At 36.8% G+C, this 18,130-nt stretch overlaps 1 protein-coding gene across 1 annotated transcript in view; it reads left to right on the top strand.

Annotated features, from left to right (window-relative positions):
- Positions 1 to 18,130, top strand: part of LOC117578387 (neuronal acetylcholine receptor subunit alpha-7) — a 69,869-nt gene that overhangs the window by 27,053 nt on the left and 24,686 nt on the right. The window contains exons 3-4 of the mRNA XM_034263823.2: positions 4,988 to 6,856; positions 14,889 to 15,028. Of these exons, the coding sequence (XP_034119714.1) occupies positions 5,899 to 6,856; positions 14,889 to 15,028 (1,098 nt within the window). The 5' untranslated portion in view covers positions 4,988 to 5,898. The remainder of the gene's footprint in view (positions 1 to 4,987; positions 6,857 to 14,888; positions 15,029 to 18,130) is intronic.

Below are 18,130 nucleotides of genomic sequence, written 5' to 3'. Positions count from 1 at the left end.
TGCAAATGGGCTGCAAGTTGGCAGCAAATGGTGGCAAGTTGAAATCGCCTCGGTCTGTTGAGCAGACATTTTATGGTTCACTTGGCCGCCACTTTTGGACAGGTAAAAAGGCAGCCAAGTTTCGTATGTTTTTCGTTGCTTGTTGTTGAATATCTAAAAATATTGCGCATACGCCACATGTTTCAATGCAGCTACAAATAATTTTATTGCATTTCTGCTGCTCAGCCTAATCAACTGAAGTGGCAACCGCAGGTCATGTTCAAAAATACGAACGAGAGCCATTGACCCATTCTCGGTATTCGAGTAGCGTAATATTGATGTATGGAATTTCATGAAATTTCATGAAATTTATGAGATGGCCGCCGCACGAGTTGTGTGCGCATAAAATGGACGCCATTTTCGCACATTCATAGCACACAGAGAGAACAGAGCAAGCAAGACCGAGAGAGAGTGAGTGAGAGGGAGAATGGTTTTCGTAACTGGCTGCGTCGCATTGCAGATGTAGCCATTTTTTGAAGGCAACAACTGCGAGCTGACTCTCGACTGGCGCGTGAGCAAATTAATTTTCATCGCCGAAAAAAGAAAATTCTGAAAAAATTCAAATATGCCAAGCAGATACAGTTCGAGCCATAGATACTGCTTAAAAATCAACACTTTATGTAATTCTGCATTTTAATTGAGAGAATTGAAAACTGTATTTTCTGGATGAATCGAGAATACAATTTTTAGAATATCTTTTATTTACAGGGTATGCAAAAATATACACAGCCACACAAAATAAAGTAAAATGCATAGTGTAAATGATATGGCGAATACTAGAACTTTAGGAATGGTCCCAGCTCGGAGAGCTCTTCCTGTAGCGCCCTTAAGTCCGTTTGGGCTTTGCCTCTCTCTCGATGAATTATGAATTCGTTTTGTGTGCAGCAGCGGCAAAACTTTTTTTCAACCATTGCCTGCCGCTTTATTCGGTTTTTATTTTTTTTTCTGTAAGTTTGTGGCTCGTTTTTATTTTGCGGCTAGCAAGAATTATGTGCAAAATGTTCTTAGCCATGTTTGGCTTGCTGTTGTCGTTGTCGGCGAATTTTAGAGCACTGGCGACAGTGGCGGAAAATTAATATTTGTTCAAGTGGTTTTTAGGGTTGCATATTCTTTTACGACCAAAAAAAAAGAATTCTTTATGATAAACTGCGCGAATTTCACTCGGTATTATTTTGTAACATTTATCGCGACATTTTTTTTTTGCATACGGCGCAAACAGAAACAGAAACCGATAGCAACAAACTGCAGCTAATTTGCGCAAATTTTTGTATATGGGCAATTCTCTAGAAAGTGCAACCGGCGCCAAAAAATTCAAACTCTATAAAAGCATGTTTTCTTCACATTTGTTTATAGGGAAAATATTACATTTAACAAACGATTTTTCCATTTACTCATAACACATTTTGAAAAATTTCAATGCAAAGTCGAAGATGAGCAAAAGTTCTGTTTTGAACATTTATACTGCAAGTTTTGTTTTGATTCATTTCCTTAAAGTGAGTCAGTATGCATTGATACCCTTAGTTTAATATCTTGTTTAATATCCAAGGAATATACAAAATATATAAAAGAAATGATGCAATAGCTAATAACGGTAAATTTCTTTTCAGCTAATCAGCTTCTATTTTTGTCGCGTGCGACAGTGAAAAACAGCATTTGTTATGAGTGCATCTAAAGTTTTTGTCCATTGAGCATGCAAAATTGTGTCCAAACACATCTTTTGCTACCAAATATAATAAAATAAAATTTGAATGAATATAAGCACAACTTCATTTTTAAGAATTTTTGAAAGTTTGTCGCGTGCGACATGGCAAAAAAAAAATTTTTTTTTTTTTTCTTTAAATTATTTTTTTTTTTAGTGTAGATGATGCATACTCTTTTTATGTGCAAAAAATAATATAAATTTCATGTCATAAGCGCCAATTGAGACTTTGTCATTAAAAACAATGATAGAATGAATGTGCACAGTATACCGGTTATAAACCAAATGAATTTGTTTTGCTGAAATGGCCAACAAACGAAATCTACTAGAACAGTATATTCATAAAAAAATTTTTTTTGACATTAATGATGTAATTTAAGATAGGTAATTATGTTTCTTATGTACATGTTATGAATATATTTCGTTTTGTTTACCTTTATTAAAGTTATTTTTTAAAGTATGAAATTTCAGTTGAAAATAAAAATATATATTGAATATATTAAAAAACTATGAAAATGCTTCATATGCTCTTCAAATGAACTTAAAAAGTAAAAAAAAACAGCATAAAAAGTATGATGGAAAAAATGTCGCGTGCGACATGTCGCGTGCGACAGTGATTAAAATTTAATTTAAAAAAAGACAACTTAATATTTTTAAGTCAAACCAAATACACTATTTAGATAAATATATGCATAATACATTAAAATTAATTGCATTAAAATCTTTCATCACGTTTCGCTGAAATAAGTGCTTGAACTGGTTTTTGAAAAAGTAACTTCTGTTTTTGTCGCGTGCGAATGCGCAACATTTTTGCAATTTTCTTGAAAACGAACAATTGCCCAAAATCCATCTTAGCACCAATTATAGTGCTAACCGAGAGCTATAAGTTTCAATTTTTACAAAATTAAAATAATGTCGTGGCACATGTTTTTTTTCAGTTTGAATGCGTACAAATGTCGCATTCGACATCAGAGAATTGCCCATATGTAAATAATATAAATATATTGACTTAAAAGTAAAACGACAACACTTTCCTATTGTTTAGTAATTGAGTTATGCACAGAAATATTTACAGAAAAAATTGTCACAACTCATCGGGTTAGATAACACATCACATTTTATGTGATAGAGGCGAAGAAAAACTTTTTGCTGAGGTGAAATGGAAATACAAAAATTTCTACTATTTATTTGAATTTAAAAATGCAAGCAGCAACTGCATAACTGAACTCTTGACATCAGCTAGTTGTTTTTTCCATTTATCTCAATCCTAGAAAACTTTTTATATCCACTACCCATAGGGCAGAAGTGTATTATAGCTATGTGTCTCCAGCAAATGGATGTACCAGATAGAAAGAGGTCTATCCCTGACCCTATATAAATTTGATTTATTCTTGAATAGCATCAATAGTTGAGACGCAATAACCATTTTCTTACTGTCTACCTAGATATTAGAGACTAAAAGAGATAGCGTTATAATTTGTATTAATTAATTGTAGAAGTTATTTAAGGAGTATTTGTTATTTATAGTTAGGGGTATGGTATATTTTCAATGGTACTACCATATATCCATATTAAGAAAACATAGCCTTTGGTATATTTCAGAATTATTTCTGTATTTAAATTTGGTATATTTTAGAAATAATACCTTTTTTCCCTTTTACACAAATGAGTAGTGGATATCTTACAGTTGAGTACACTCGACTGTAGCTTTTTTATTTGTTTACAAAAACTTTTGTATACCAAAAAGGCCACTGTAATCGGCTCGTAATTGCAATCTAGTATTATATCTAGTATAACTGCAATTTATGGTATATTTTGAATACATGACAATATCAATATATCAAATATAATATATCTTTTTTATATTTGAGGAATATGATTTTATTTTAAATGTGTAGCGGGTATCTCACAGTCGAGCAAACTTGACTGTAGCTTTCTTACTTGTTCTAACTGCTTTTCACATTTTTGTTCTTTATTTCAATTTTCCACTACAACCACAAAGATGTTCGCCTTTCAAAAACAATTGACAGCGAGTCGCCTTTGTACTTGTGCTTCTCTGCTTCAGCTAGGCAACAATGGACAATGTCCAAATTGTATGCAAAATGTAACAAGTTTTGTTATAAATATGCATAAGCTGATGTCAAGTGTCCTGCCCCAAATAGGAGATGCTATAAATGTCCAGAACGTGTCCATCATCGTCAACGTCAACGTGTGTGTGTGTGTCCTGCAAAAGTTTACTATTTGCATTTGTTGCACGTCATTGTTTTGGGCAGTTGCAGCTGCTACTTTGGCCATTTGACTGGCCACAGAATAGGCTGCAGAAGGCTGAACACTGTAGACTAAAGGCGTCCAGGATGCTCTTGTGTATTTATCGTTTTGCATAGGCATTATTTATGAATGCTGAGAGCAAAGGCTGCTTTGCATGCAGCATTAAGTAGGCATCCAGACTGAGCTGAGTCCTGTCAAACGAGAACAAGCTAGGACTCGTTACCATCTTCCACTTTGTCCTTACCTTTCTCCATTCTGTGCAGCAGCTGCAGAAATTCCTACGAGTAATTAGCATGCAAAATGTTTTGGGTTTATTGTTTTAGCAAAACTAATTAGTTTGAGCAGTAATTGAAACTTGAACTCACCCATATTCTTCCAATGTTTTCACTTCTCCTTCGAAAATATCAATTTTATAGCAGAGAACTAAAATGATTTTCATTAGCTTGCAACAATTTGCCTTCGAATTTTGTGAGATTGCCTCAGCTTTTGTTCTAGATTCAACAATTTGACCAACATTAAATGCAATTGTTGTTGTCGATTACTATAAGCTGCAACTGCAAACAGAGAGGACATACAAATTTAATACGAATGCTGCAACCACAAAGACTCCGACTTGATTTAGATTGCCAGCTAAAAGCCTTCTGGTGTTTTGGTCAAATCTATTTTGAGCAATGCCATAATCTAGCAGCCAGTTTGTAATTTAAGCCTGAATAATACACAAATGAATGTTGTGATTGCTGAGCTATAATTGAGAGGACAAACCCGAGATAAAATCATTTTGAATAATATACAGTTTCGACAATTTAGATGCGCAAGCAAATGTCAATTATGTGTTAATGAACACATAAATGTATTGATTTCAATTTATTTTTTGGCATAACAATTTGTGTACATTATGCACTTGAATTAATTATAAAATAAACACATTTTAATGTCTATTGCATTTTGCATTAATTATGAATTATTTGCATATCTTTTCAGGCCCGTCTTGCCACAGCAATAAGAAGCAACAGCAACAATAGCAAAACGCTACAATGCACTGCCATCTAAAACTGCATTCAATTGCAATTGAACAATACCCACAAAACAAGAAAAAAATAAATAAATAAAAAGCAACTACAACATAAATTGCAAATATACATGAATAATATATAGAATATATATAAGTGTATATACATACGTATATATTACAAACTAGAGAAAGCAAATTTTACAAAAAGCTGACCACAATATAAGCTGCAAATCATCGCATCTACTAAATTCTTGCAAAAAAATAAAGATTCAGATAACAGTATAGAAATAATAATAATAATAATAATAATCACGATTTACAAGGCTCTCTCTCAAGCACATGGACAAGAGAAATGCATTCAAACTGAAGCTGAAGCGCAAACTTAAACTATAAGACACAAGAAAATAAGAAAACACTCTTTGGGTTGTAAAAGCAAACACAAAGAAACCAAAGTCAGAACAAGAAGGAAGCATACAAAAAAAACCAAGAAAAAAAGGGAAAACTAAACGATAAATTTAATAATATTACAGCTAAAGGCAACAATAAAACTTATACTCGCCATATTGAACAATAGGAAATAATATAAAAAACATAGACAAGCAAAGTAAAAAAAAAGTTGAACATTTTTGTAAAATTAAGAGCTATTAAGAAACGTTGTCGGAGCATCACAAAAACTGTGAAAGGAAGCAGAGAGAGAGAGAGAGAGAGAGAGAGAGAGAGTGGAATAGAGAGGGAAGAGACAATGTAAGACCCAAAGAAAATTTGAAGAAGAAAAAAGGCAAAGAAAAAAACGGACAAAAGAAAATTGGAAGCAGCTGCAGCAGGAAAAGCAAAGTAAAAACAAATATACGCAACGTCATCAGCAAACACCGAAGAGACTATGAAAAATGCGCAACTGAAGTTGAGTGAAGTTGATGATGATGAGCTGTGGCTGTGGCAACAACACCAACAACATCAGCAACAGCAGCAACAACTATCGTTTAGATTAGCACACAACAGCAACAAGAGCAAGCAACTTACTCAACAGCAACTAAAGAGCTTAAGTACAAAACACCACAGCATCGGCAACGGCAACAACAACACAACATCAGGAGCAACTAGAAGGAGAGGATCACAGCATGTAGTCAGCGTGTCGAGCGACAACGGCCAGCAACATGTTCAACGGGACTCACAGCAACAGCAGCAAACGGAGTTAGACAACAACATGTTGAACCAGGGCGAAGCCGGCAGCAATCAAGCAACACAAACAAACATAAGACTGTGCGTACGCAAGCGACAAAGATTACGTCGGCGGCGAAAAAGAAAACCAACAACAGCAGCAACAGCAATAACATTTAGCAATAGCAACAGCAATCAAAGCACCACCACAACAGAAACAGCAACAGCAACCGCTACAACAACAGCAGCAGCAACAGCGGCCACATCAAGAACAACAGCAGCATCCACAACATATTGGTTAGCCCGCAGCAATGAAAACAGCTTAAACATATTTTATGGCATTTGGTCTGTTAGTGTTGGCATTGTGTTGCATATGTTGCTGACGGCACTGAGATTGTGGAAACTGCAGCTGCAGCAGCAACGGCAAGTAGCAACAGTGCTTAGAGTCATTGCTAATAGCATCACCACCGCCATCATTTCCTATGCAAATGCGATTGCACTGCAACTACATTGCTGTAAGCCGAGCAGCAGCAGTAGCAACAGCAACAGCAACAGCAGCAGATACAGCAGCAGCAACAGCAACAACAGCAGCAGCTACAGCAGCAGCACACAAATAATCAACGGACTTAATAAACACTCATGGATATTTTTATTGATATATTTGAATTTATCTGCTAGAGGTAAGTGCTCTCTGCTACAATTATCCGATTATCAAATCAGACAACAAGTGCAACACTTGAGAGGCAGCAACAGCAACAGTCTTGTGTTGTCTGTAGCCGGCTGCAATTGTTGTTGTTGTTGGCACAACCACTTGCCAGCAACTGTTGCCTCACAAGCTCTCATATATTGTTTAGCTGCACGCCAACAGCAACTTCATAATGCACGCCGCCAACATATTGTCACTTTGACACATAAAACCACTCAAGGGTGGGACAACAGTTTCTTTTTTTTTTTTTTTGTTGTATTTTGTCGTTGTTGTGGGCGTTGCTGCCGTTTGTTAGTTGTGACATTTACGACAGCTTCAAGTGAAGCATGTCGACAACAACAGCAATAGCAACAGCAGCAGCAACAGAACCCGACCTCAGTCTCAGACGCAACCTCAGCCGCAACCTCTGTTGCTGCCTCTGCCACCGTCTCGGCTTGACTGTCTATGGCACTTGAAAGCGTCTGCGCCTAGGGCTGCTTTTTTGTTGCTGTTGTTGTTATTTTTATGGTGGCAACTAAAACGAGCCAAGCCGCATAAGGACGACGGCGGTGGCGGTGGCGGTTGGTCCATTGAATGCTACCTGAATGAATAGTGTAGACAGTTTAAAACGCTTAAAAGTATGCTATAATATTCTCCTAGTAATGGAAATCCCTCCCCTAAGTGCTGCCGAATAGTGTACTTCAGTTGCAAGCAACAAATAAAGCAATGCGAATAAAGAGCACAATATTTTGTAAATTAAATTCATAGTGTCATTTGAGAAGAAAATGTTATACTGCAGATCATAATATATTTACCTGCAGATCATTTTGATGTAATTTGCTTAATTCAGAGCTTAATTGAATGCAACACAAAATGTATATAAAGTAGTTGCATTCAGTTCTCTGTTGCGTCTGGCGCAGAACTTAAAACAAACTCTAATGCCAGATGCATATCTAACACATTCTCATTTAATTATTTCATACTTTGTCTCATTATTTTAAATCTTATTTATCGTATGTAAAACTCAATTTGTTTTATTATCAATATATGTATTATTCATATTAGTTTTAATTTTATAATAAACTCGTTTTTCCAATCCATTATTTGTCTTTACATTTAATGTTCACTTTGAACAAAGCTTACACATATATTGAAATTTGTATTTTATTTTATTTATGTACTCTTCTCGAACTTAATCTTTTTCTCATATTTATCATAAAATTTGTTTTTACTTATTGTTTTCCAATTTAATATTTTTTTTCATATTTCAAAATGCATTTTAAATCATTTAATTCTAACCTGGATTTCATTTTGAAGTACTTATATAATATGTTGTTTATTTCTATAATAATTCCATTGTTGGAGATATACATATTACAATTTTATAGTAAATTCAATAGCAATAAAGTGATATATGCAGTTCATATATATTTTTCCACTTATTGAAATTCCAATTTGTATGAAAACTGTTTCTCGTACAGCATTCTTGCTAGGCATTGCTCTAAAATGCAGCTTATAAAAATAGCTTAGGAAAATATGTTGTGTCGTTTACCTGTAACAATTTCCATGTGCAAACTATTTTTAGCAAAGAATTTTGTGGCGTGGGAATTTGTTCCGCTTTCAGTGCAAATCCAGCTGCTGGCGTCAGGATGCTTGTCTAGTTTCATTTTTCCTGTGCAATTTTCTGTATGTTATGTGTGTGTGTGTGCAGTTCAGTTTTGGCAAAATCCTTTTAATGGCTTTTTAGCAGCTTACAAATTCTTTTGCCATGACAACAATATTTTTAACACCGCGAGGCAGCCTTAGGGGCAGATGGTGGGAAGGCGGGATACACACACCTGACAACGATGCCGCCTGACTGCCACTTACACATATTGGGGTTATTAATGGGGCACACACACATACACACACACACACCCACATTGAGGGCAAATTGTAATGGAAGGGAATGATCACTTTGGCAGCAGTTGCAAAGTGTTTGTTGCCTTGTTGATTTGCCTCCCTCTCTAACTCCACTGTGCATTCGACTGTTGAATAAGTCGTTCGGCTTTGCGTGTCGTGGTTGTTCGCCAGCTATGAAAACATATGACCACACACACGCACACATATAAACTCATTATGCAAACGTATGTGTGTGTATGTGTGCGAGTGGGGCAACGTCTTTGTCTCTGCATTCGAAGAGTTTTCGCCCCGCCTCGCCTTCTGTCGCTGTTGCTGGAGCGAGTTGCGAGTTCATGTTTCATGCAGGCAATGTCGCTGTCCATGTGCGTGTGTGCATGTTTATGATTTTATGGCAGCACTTCCGTTTCCGTTATGCCATATTGTACTCTATATGTAACTACCCCTGTTACTACCCACTCTCCTCTCCCCTTTCTGTGAACGCTGCCAGCGATAATCAGATTTAAACTTTACACAACGTCAACGTCGCTTACAACGCTGCATATGCATGAAGCAGTCACTGTGTGTGTGTTTGTGTGTGTGTGTTAGTTTGTGTATTTGTGCGCGTCGTAGTGTGCGTTTGTGTTTTAGCTGCCCTATGACATCGTTCATACGCCCCGTTGGCCAGCCAAGTGCCCCTGTTATGACGTTTATTGCTTCGGAAAGCTTTTTGGCATGCTTCAAGACTTCAAGTCTTCAAGACTTTGCAGCCATTTGACAGCCGAATAAAGCGAGCAAGTTGATTTTAATGTTTTCTGCTTGTGCCGCTGACTAACGAGCTGCAGCATGTGCCAAAGCAGAGCAGGGGGAGAATTTTCAATGGGGGAAGTACAGAAAATTGTTAGCATTTTGAAATATAATTTCTGATGTACAATATGGTACGTAAGCGAAAGAAGCATTAAGTTAAAGGGTTAAGTACCTTAAAGGGTTCCACATATACATAAAGGGAGGCTAAATTACAAACATGAATGTTCTTTCCAATGTGGAATGGCAAAATGAACTTCATCCTTTTAATATATGTTGAATTTTAGATAATTATTATCCAAATTTACTTATTTTAGTAAAATATTTCTTCCCTTCAATTCAGCTATGAAATATTTCTAGTCGCTCATTAAATATTCAAGCACAAAGCCCACACATGATTTTCAAGCAGCATTCAGCATTCATCGATCCCGCCTATCAATCTATATTCGTACTGTCGTCTCTTCCCCTAAATGTCATATGCTGCTTCCATCATTAGCTAAAGGGTTACACAAGAAAGAAAAACAGAATGTCATGACTGCTATTTGCATTAGTATACATACGTTTACACACACATCTACACCTACACAAAGATATATGCCCATCATGCTATACAAACAACTTTACTTACACCTCCTACACATATTTTGCCCCTCACTTCTGTAAGCATGAAGCAGCCACACAATGGCAAAGGCAGCGGCAACAACTTTTCTGTGCTGTGCTGAAATCAATCATCAAATATGATAGCATTCATAATTTCAATAGTGGACACAGGCGTTTGATTGATAGCCTGCCCAGGAAATTGCCAGCCTTCAGGTTATCCACCCCAGTCGTACTTCTTTGCAGCATCTGCTTTCCATCTCCAATCTATTCTTTCTCTTTTTCGCACCCCTCCTTGGCTGTTGTCTGCTGATTTGTATCCATTTTTGAGTCTTGTTTCGTCTCAGGTTACCAGCTGAATAAAAAACAAAAGAGATAGTCATAAGCAATTAAATATACTCAGCCAAGCTTTATCCAATTAGGTTATGTACTTAGGGATACGTGTGTGTTTGACCCTTGGATAGCTGCTGCCATTTTTATTGCATAAATTAAGCTTTGAATGGTTAAGCGTCACCTTGGCGCTATTAAAATCCTCAGCTTCGCCGCTCTTTATTTCGTACTCTCTCCCTCTTTCTGTCTGTCTGTCTGTCTCTTTTGCGCTCACCGCAGCCATTAGCAGGTGCTCCCCGCCGAGCTGAGTGGAGGTCAGCAGCCACATGGCCGCAGAGCTCACAGACAGCCCATCAGACTAACGAGTCGAGCTGTGACCATTCTGCATACATTGCCCTCCTCTCTCTCTCTCTCTTTCTCTCTTTCACTCTCCAGACTACTTTTATATCGCAGCTCACTCCTTTGTATCGGTTTTAGCCGCTTAAGTGGTTTGGCGCCGCGTCAGTTTTCATTTCGCTTTCAATTTTTAATATCGACATGCAGCACGAGTGCCCCAATGGCGGATAGCGGCTCTCAAATGTAGAGTATATGACAGGGAGTTGCAGCTGTCTTTTAATCTAAGCAAATAACAGAGTGGCAAAAAATGAATTTAAAAAAGTATATATACTGAATTTAGAGTGCTTAAAAACTCTGTATAATGTTCACAGTTCTGTCAAACTCATTATTAAAGTTGTAAATTGATAACTAAGATTATTTGACCTGATTGCGATTACTAAACTAGATTCACATCAATAAAGGACTATCAGAATTTATATTTTTTTCGTAACAATTGAAATTTATTATGTCAAATAGCGTTCGAAACTGATAGACAGCGAATTATAATTTCTTTAAGGTTCAAGATCTTACATACATTTTTAAAGAGTACGCTTCACCTAAAAATTCCTACTTGCAAATTTTCTTAAATATTCCCGCTAAAACAAATTTAAAAACATATCAATTTTTAAGTTTTAGTACTCTAGGAGATTACAAGAAAAATAAGCCTTGAAACATTTTCCAACATTTAATAACCAAAAAACGATAAAAAAAAAGAGGAGCTACTCTTAATTTCGTAAATTTATATTCATAAATTTGCTAGTAATGCTAGTAAAATTATTCTGATTATATTTATTTTTTGGAAATGTCCAGTTTATCTATAATAAGGTTTATAATTTGCTGAAATTACTTAAATTTAACAAACTTCAGTTCCTTTGTTTACTTCAACCATTTCAAAATTTTCTGTTCTTATCGAATAAATGGCTTTTATATATCAGTGTAAAAATCTCTAGATAGAGCAGGGTACAAGCGCTTTGTTGTTTCATATTTTTGTTAGACACTTGGCTGTTTCTGGTCTTTTTTTGTTGTTGCTGATATTGCTGCTGTTGTTTGTAGGCGAGTGCATTTTCTAACCAATTTTGTTGCCTTTTATTTTGTGCACATTAAATTGGCTTCGGCTTTGCGGTCGTTCTAGGCAACTGGCTTTGTCTCATCCTTTCCTACAGACCGTGGCCACGTTCTGGCTGTTGTCTTTGCTGTCCAATTTCGCAGCTGTTGCCGAATTTTGTTTTTCTTTTTTTTTTTGTTGGTGTTGTTGCTCGTACTTTACTGGCGTACTGTACTGGCGCTGACTTTGTGAAATAGCAATTACTTTTTCATGCTTCACTGCAATAAAATTGCAATTTTATGCGGCCTGCCGCAAAACAACAGCAACAGCAACAGCAAAATAAGCAAAGAGAAGTAAAGATGGCTGAGCAAGTGCAGCCATTGAAAAGGCATTTCCAAAATGGACGCAATTTATGGTTTTGCTGCCACCAAAAGTTAGACCGTGACTAGAGCATTTAATTGCCACTTCATGTGAGTCATTAGCAAATGTCGACTGTAAAGTGAATAGAGTGTAGTGAAGCATCAATTTATCGGACACTTTTCGATGCAAGTAGAGTTTTTATTTTATCCAAACACAGGACTGAATATTCATTAGTTTAGTTTTCTACATTTGTTTCTTCTCCTTTCCCATCTGTGAATAAAAGTGTTACAAACAAAAGTCTTAGCACTGAAAGTATATACGTATATTTTTTAAATACACAATGGTTTCATTCACAATTCCCTCTCTGCTCTCTGGCTGCAGCTTTTGCTTTTGCTCGGCTTGAAGTATTTGTTTTATTATTACATTCATTTTGACACTTCATCAGACGTTGGCCCTGTTTTGTGTTGCATTTTTTTCCACTCTTATTTTTATTTTTCTCGTCTTTTTTTTGTCGCTGCTCCTGTTTGCTTTGTGCTGTGATGTCAATGCTTTGCCTTAAAGGCTTAACGCTGCCGTGTTCCTGCCTCGGCACTGAGCTCGCCGCACCCCCGTCCCTACTCTTCATTGTCAGGCAGCTTTGCCTCGTTAGCTGCGACGCCTGCCGACGATCTCTCTGCATTTTGTTTAAGAATTTTTAATTTTAAATGCAATGCAAACGCGCTAAAAGAGAATGAAATATGCAAACGTGAAGAAAGTGAAATAAAAGAATTTCACCCATTTTCCTCGGCCTGCCTAGAGCAGCAGCACACACACAGACACACACACACATTCCCATATTGTGTTGGAGTTTGCCAGCCAAAAGACTAAAGGCGAATTAAAACTAAGTAAAAAATTTATGTGCATAACTTTTATGATGTTCATTTTGTATGCAAATCTTGTGGCATAACAATTCAGAAAGTGCAGAGAAGAACATTTTTGCCATCTACATGAGAGCAAAGCCAGATCTTATAAACTAGAATGAAAGCTGAAGAAAACTATTCACATTTATCATGCTCGTATGTAAATTATTATTTATTTCATCGCCTTAAGTTTCTGTCAACAATTATTCTAAATTATTATTCTGATTGTTATTAAAATTAAATATTTTATGCCGCAACCGGCTTTTCGTAACTAATCTTTTAAGTTCTCTAAATACAATAAAATTCAAGTTTTACTAAAAGCATTTAAATTTTATTCTTAAAACATTTGGAATGATTTTTGTAATAGACTGCATAATAATCCAAACCACTTAAATCGTTCTATTATTAAAATTGAGCTGCGATTTAATCAGTATTCAATTTATCTGTAATAGCTCATGCAAATTCAACGTAGAATAGACAGGATATTAACTAACCTCCCTCAAACGCTCCTCATTTTCATCGCGAGCCATTGAAAATTCATCACAGAATAGTTAAAGTATTATCAATCGCCATCCTGCTGCTGCTGCAAATCGTTTTCGCTCTTTTTGCACTTTCAAGCACTTTGGTATTCAAGCGCCACAAGTGGCGAATCATTAAAAATGAATCCATTTGCAATTTTCTTGCATTTTTCGCAGCAACGTGCAACGTTCAACGTGCCACGTGCCACTGAATAAATCCGACACTTACAACTCTTTGCAGCTAGAGTTTTGGCATTCTTATTGCAGATTGTGGCGTGTCACAAAAGAAACTTGGCACACTAAAGCATACTGCAATGGAATTGTTTGCCCCAAATCTGCAAAGGACCCTTAAGAAATTATCAAATTGAAAGCGAAGAGAATAGAGACACGCTATAGAGAGAAGAAGAGAAGGCAGAGAAAAATGCCCCACATGTGTTTTCTTTGTCGTTTTCGTTGCATGCATAAATAATTCGACGATAACGATTCGGCAAACGGCAGACAAATAACGAGGCGTATGAGTGTTTTTTTTTTTCTTCGTTGTTTCTCCTCTATTATTTGATGTGCGTGTGTGTGTGTCAGCCAATTTATTATCGACAAGCAAGCGAGCAGTCTTGTCCGAGAAGAACGCAAGGAAATTTGTATGTTAAAAACTTTTGGCTCAATAAAAGTTTCTCTTTGTTATACGCAAGCCAGAACAATAGAGAAACGGAGGTCGACGGGAAGACAGATAGACACAAAGACACTGGGACATATGCTGAGCAGAAAAAGAGCATAGCCAGAGAAGCAAAAGTTTTCCCAAAACGAAACCCGCATTCTCAAATAGCAACAGCAACAGCAACAGAAACAGGAATAGAATCAGTTGGCCAAGTTGCAAAACCAAACCGAAAACTCGTAAACTTTTGCATATCAATAAATTTCCAGTTGCTTTCCTCTTTATATTTCTCTCTCTCTCTGTCTTTCTCGTTCAATCGCCCACTCGCCTTAGACTTTTGTCTCTGGTTCCCATTTTGCCACACAAATTATTGATGTTGATTTGCGGTGCTTTTGTGCAAGAGGCAAACACTTGCATCGACCCTCTAAACTCCAATTCCACAAATCGTGCTGTATCCTTGTGCCTGCCTGCCTCACCTTATCGAAACAGTTTGATCTTTACAAGTGCTGCATTCAAAGTTTGTGAAGAAACTAATTTCATTTTTATCTTGTCTTTTGTATCAATTGCAGTTTGCTTAGCAGGATATCATGAAAAGAGACTGTTACATGATCTTTTGGATCCTTATAATACACTAGAACGTCCGGTTCTCAACGAATCGGACCCGTTACAATTAAGCTTTGGGTTAACTTTAATGCAAATTATCGATGTGGTAAGTACAGCAAAATAACAACTAATATTAAATAATATTTTAAATTATTACATTATTATATCTGTGGTAGTTTAATTTAAAAAAGAAATATATATAACAACTGTAATTAAATATCAAAATATATACTAAAGGCGTTATTTGGTATATTGATAAATATAGTCATATCTTTAAAATATACTACAGAGTGCAAAAAATTCTTCATAGGGTCGGAAATGCCTCCTTCTGCCTGTTAAATACATTTCCTGCAGGCTCAAAGTTATAATATTCTTCTAGCGACAAGTCTGACAGCTATAGTCGAGTGTGCTTGTCTATGAGAAACCCGCTACTAATTTTGAATAAGAGCAAAACAGTGTGGCATTATTCTCAAAATATACCAAAAATATCGAAATATGTAAAAGGCGTTATTTCCTACATTGAGTGCAAAAAATATTTTCTAGAGTTGGATTCTTTCTTTTGCCGGTTAAATACATTTGCTGCAGTTACAACGTTATATAACAAAAGTTTTACCTTCTAGATAGCGGGTATATTTAAGTTTTATTCTTTATTTAAATACATTTTTTTATTTCCACGCGCCAAAAGCTTTAGAAAATATTTGTAGTTTTAAGATTTTCACTCTTCTAATATTACTCAACGAGCTAAGTACTTTCTAGTTTTTCCCATTCATTAAATTATCTGCCTAAGATATGTACCCCGAACGCTTTAATCTTAAAGTCATTTCAAGCTCCATTGAGAGAGAAAACAGCACGAAGGTGACAAAAAAAACTGATGACACCATTTTGTGCGCTGTGCATGAAAAGTGAATTGCCAAGAAAGTGAAATTTTAATTATTTGCTTATGTGTGCGGGAGTACACACATGCATGTCAGTATGTGTGTGTGTGTGTTTGTGTTCCCTGAATGACAGCTTGGCTTGAGTTCTCTTCTGGCTGACTTGCTGACTGGTTGACTGGCCTGGATGCAGACAGGACGCACACATCCTGCCCGACTGCCAACCTGACTTACCAGGCAGTGTCGAGTAAATTACATGCAACGTCATGTGGCGTGTGGCATTTGGCTCATTCTCACCTCCAGAGTGAGCGTAGGGAGGGGAATTGCATGTTGCATTCATTGGGGCAAAGTTTGTTATATACCATTTTTTTCTGTTCACTCTTGCTTCTGTTGCTGCTGCTGTTGCGTAGAGGGCAGCAGCAAGGTGGTGGCAACATTTGTATATGCATCAAGCGAGCGCGTTGCGTTTGCTTTTGTTAGTGAGACAACCTCAATTCATATTAGATTTCTATGTAAGAGTGTGCGAGTGTGTGTGTGTGTGTGTCTGTGTGTATGTGTTGTTTGTTGCCTGCCTGCCTGGCTGTCGGTGTCCCGACCAAAGTTGGGATTCAGCAAAATGGAGCGCACAAACAAAAGATACTGCGCCTGAAAGCAGAGTCCAGAGCAGAGAGTAAGATGGTGGCAATAGGGAGGCGAGGGAAGGGGGCGAGGGGTGGAATGTGGGGATGGTTGCTGCTGGTGGCAGAAAACAGGCCTAGAACTGCGCATTCACTGGCGCGTTAAAAGTCACACACTGCGAAAATACTGCAAAGCATTCACAATACAACACACAGCCAAATACACATACTCACACACGCACACACACTCACACTCGCACATGTGGCATGCAAATAAAATGAATAAATAAAATTTGCACATGTGTTGTTCACACCTGCCGCTACAGCACATAAAAGTTGCGCGCTCAGCAATGAAGTGCGAGTTGCTGTTTTATTGTTGTTCTTGTTGTTGCTGCTGTTGCTGTTGTTGTTGCTGTTGCTGTTATTGCTGCTGTTGCTGTCACACAGCTCCTGCAAAATGAAGTTGAAAACGAATGAAGTACAATGCGTTGGCCCAGTCTTCTTTGTTGTTGCTGGCGTTGCGCTAAAACTGCTGGCAGTAAAAACTGCAGCACGCACACTCAAAACGCAGCAGCAGCAGCAGCAACAGCAACAGCAACAGCAACGACAGCAACCACCGACAACAACAACAGCAATTACAGTTGGTATGTCGGGCATAAAAACCAAAAATCGGGTCATTTTGTTACACTGGAGCTGTGTCCGGGTGTGAACACACAGCTCCCAGCAGAGCTCGCCAAAGCAGCCAACGGGATCTTATGCACTCTCCCTTCGCCTCCCTTCTCATTCTCCTCCTCGCCCTGTCTGCTTTTGGCCCGTAAAGTTTATGTTGTGTGCAAAGTGTCAGCAACATCTCGCTGGGTGCAAAGTGTGTGGGTGTTGGCCAAAAGCTAGCGGTGCTTAAAGTTTTTATTCAACGAATAATTTGCGAATTGCTTAGGTGTGGCAAACGCGTTTGCTTGCAAATGTTGCCCAAAATTAAACCAAGCTATCAATGAGGCAACTTGTTAACTGCATTCACCAACAGACTGTGAGTGCTTGGCTTATGATTTCAGATTATGCAAAAGGCAATTTATTAATGACATGCTTTAAAGAGTGTAATAAGCAACTTGCATTAAGTATACGCATTTACTTTTAATATTTTGAGCAAATTTATTTCTTTGTCGTGTTTTTATTTCGAAAGTACTCGTACATATTGAGAATATTGATTATATACAAAAATGTGCATTTTTACAGCATTGATTGAAAGAAACATAAATAAAGTGTAAAAGAAACATATTTTTAAAATGAATAGAAAAAGAATGAATATTCCACTTTATTTATTGTTGTTTTTTTTTAATTTTTAATATTACTATGGCAACCAGTTGAAACATCCAATTAGTCATGTTGACAAGCTTGCCAGAGTTATAAAACTACAAGAAATAAAAACAAGTAAGAAAGCTTCAGTCAATGTTCTCGACTATGAGATACCCGCTATCTATTTTCAATGAAAACAAAACATAATCTAACCTAATCAATGTATTGAAGAAATACTAAAATAGACAATACCAAAATAAGTAAATAGGAAAAGTAGGGTACAAAATATACTAGATTGTCAGCCAACTAAGCCCCAAATGCCGCAACCAAAGTTATAATTCCTTCTACCCTATTGGTATAGTGTAAAAAATATCCAACCAAATATCCATTGACTAACCTGAAATAATCATCTCGACATATGTATGT

This window comes from Drosophila albomicans, chromosome 2L (assembly GCF_009650485.2).
Source record: "Drosophila albomicans strain 15112-1751.03 chromosome 2L, ASM965048v2, whole genome shotgun sequence".
Taxonomy (NCBI): domain Eukaryota; kingdom Metazoa; phylum Arthropoda; class Insecta; order Diptera; family Drosophilidae; genus Drosophila; species Drosophila albomicans.
This window is presented reverse-complemented; position numbering and strand designations above follow the sequence as displayed.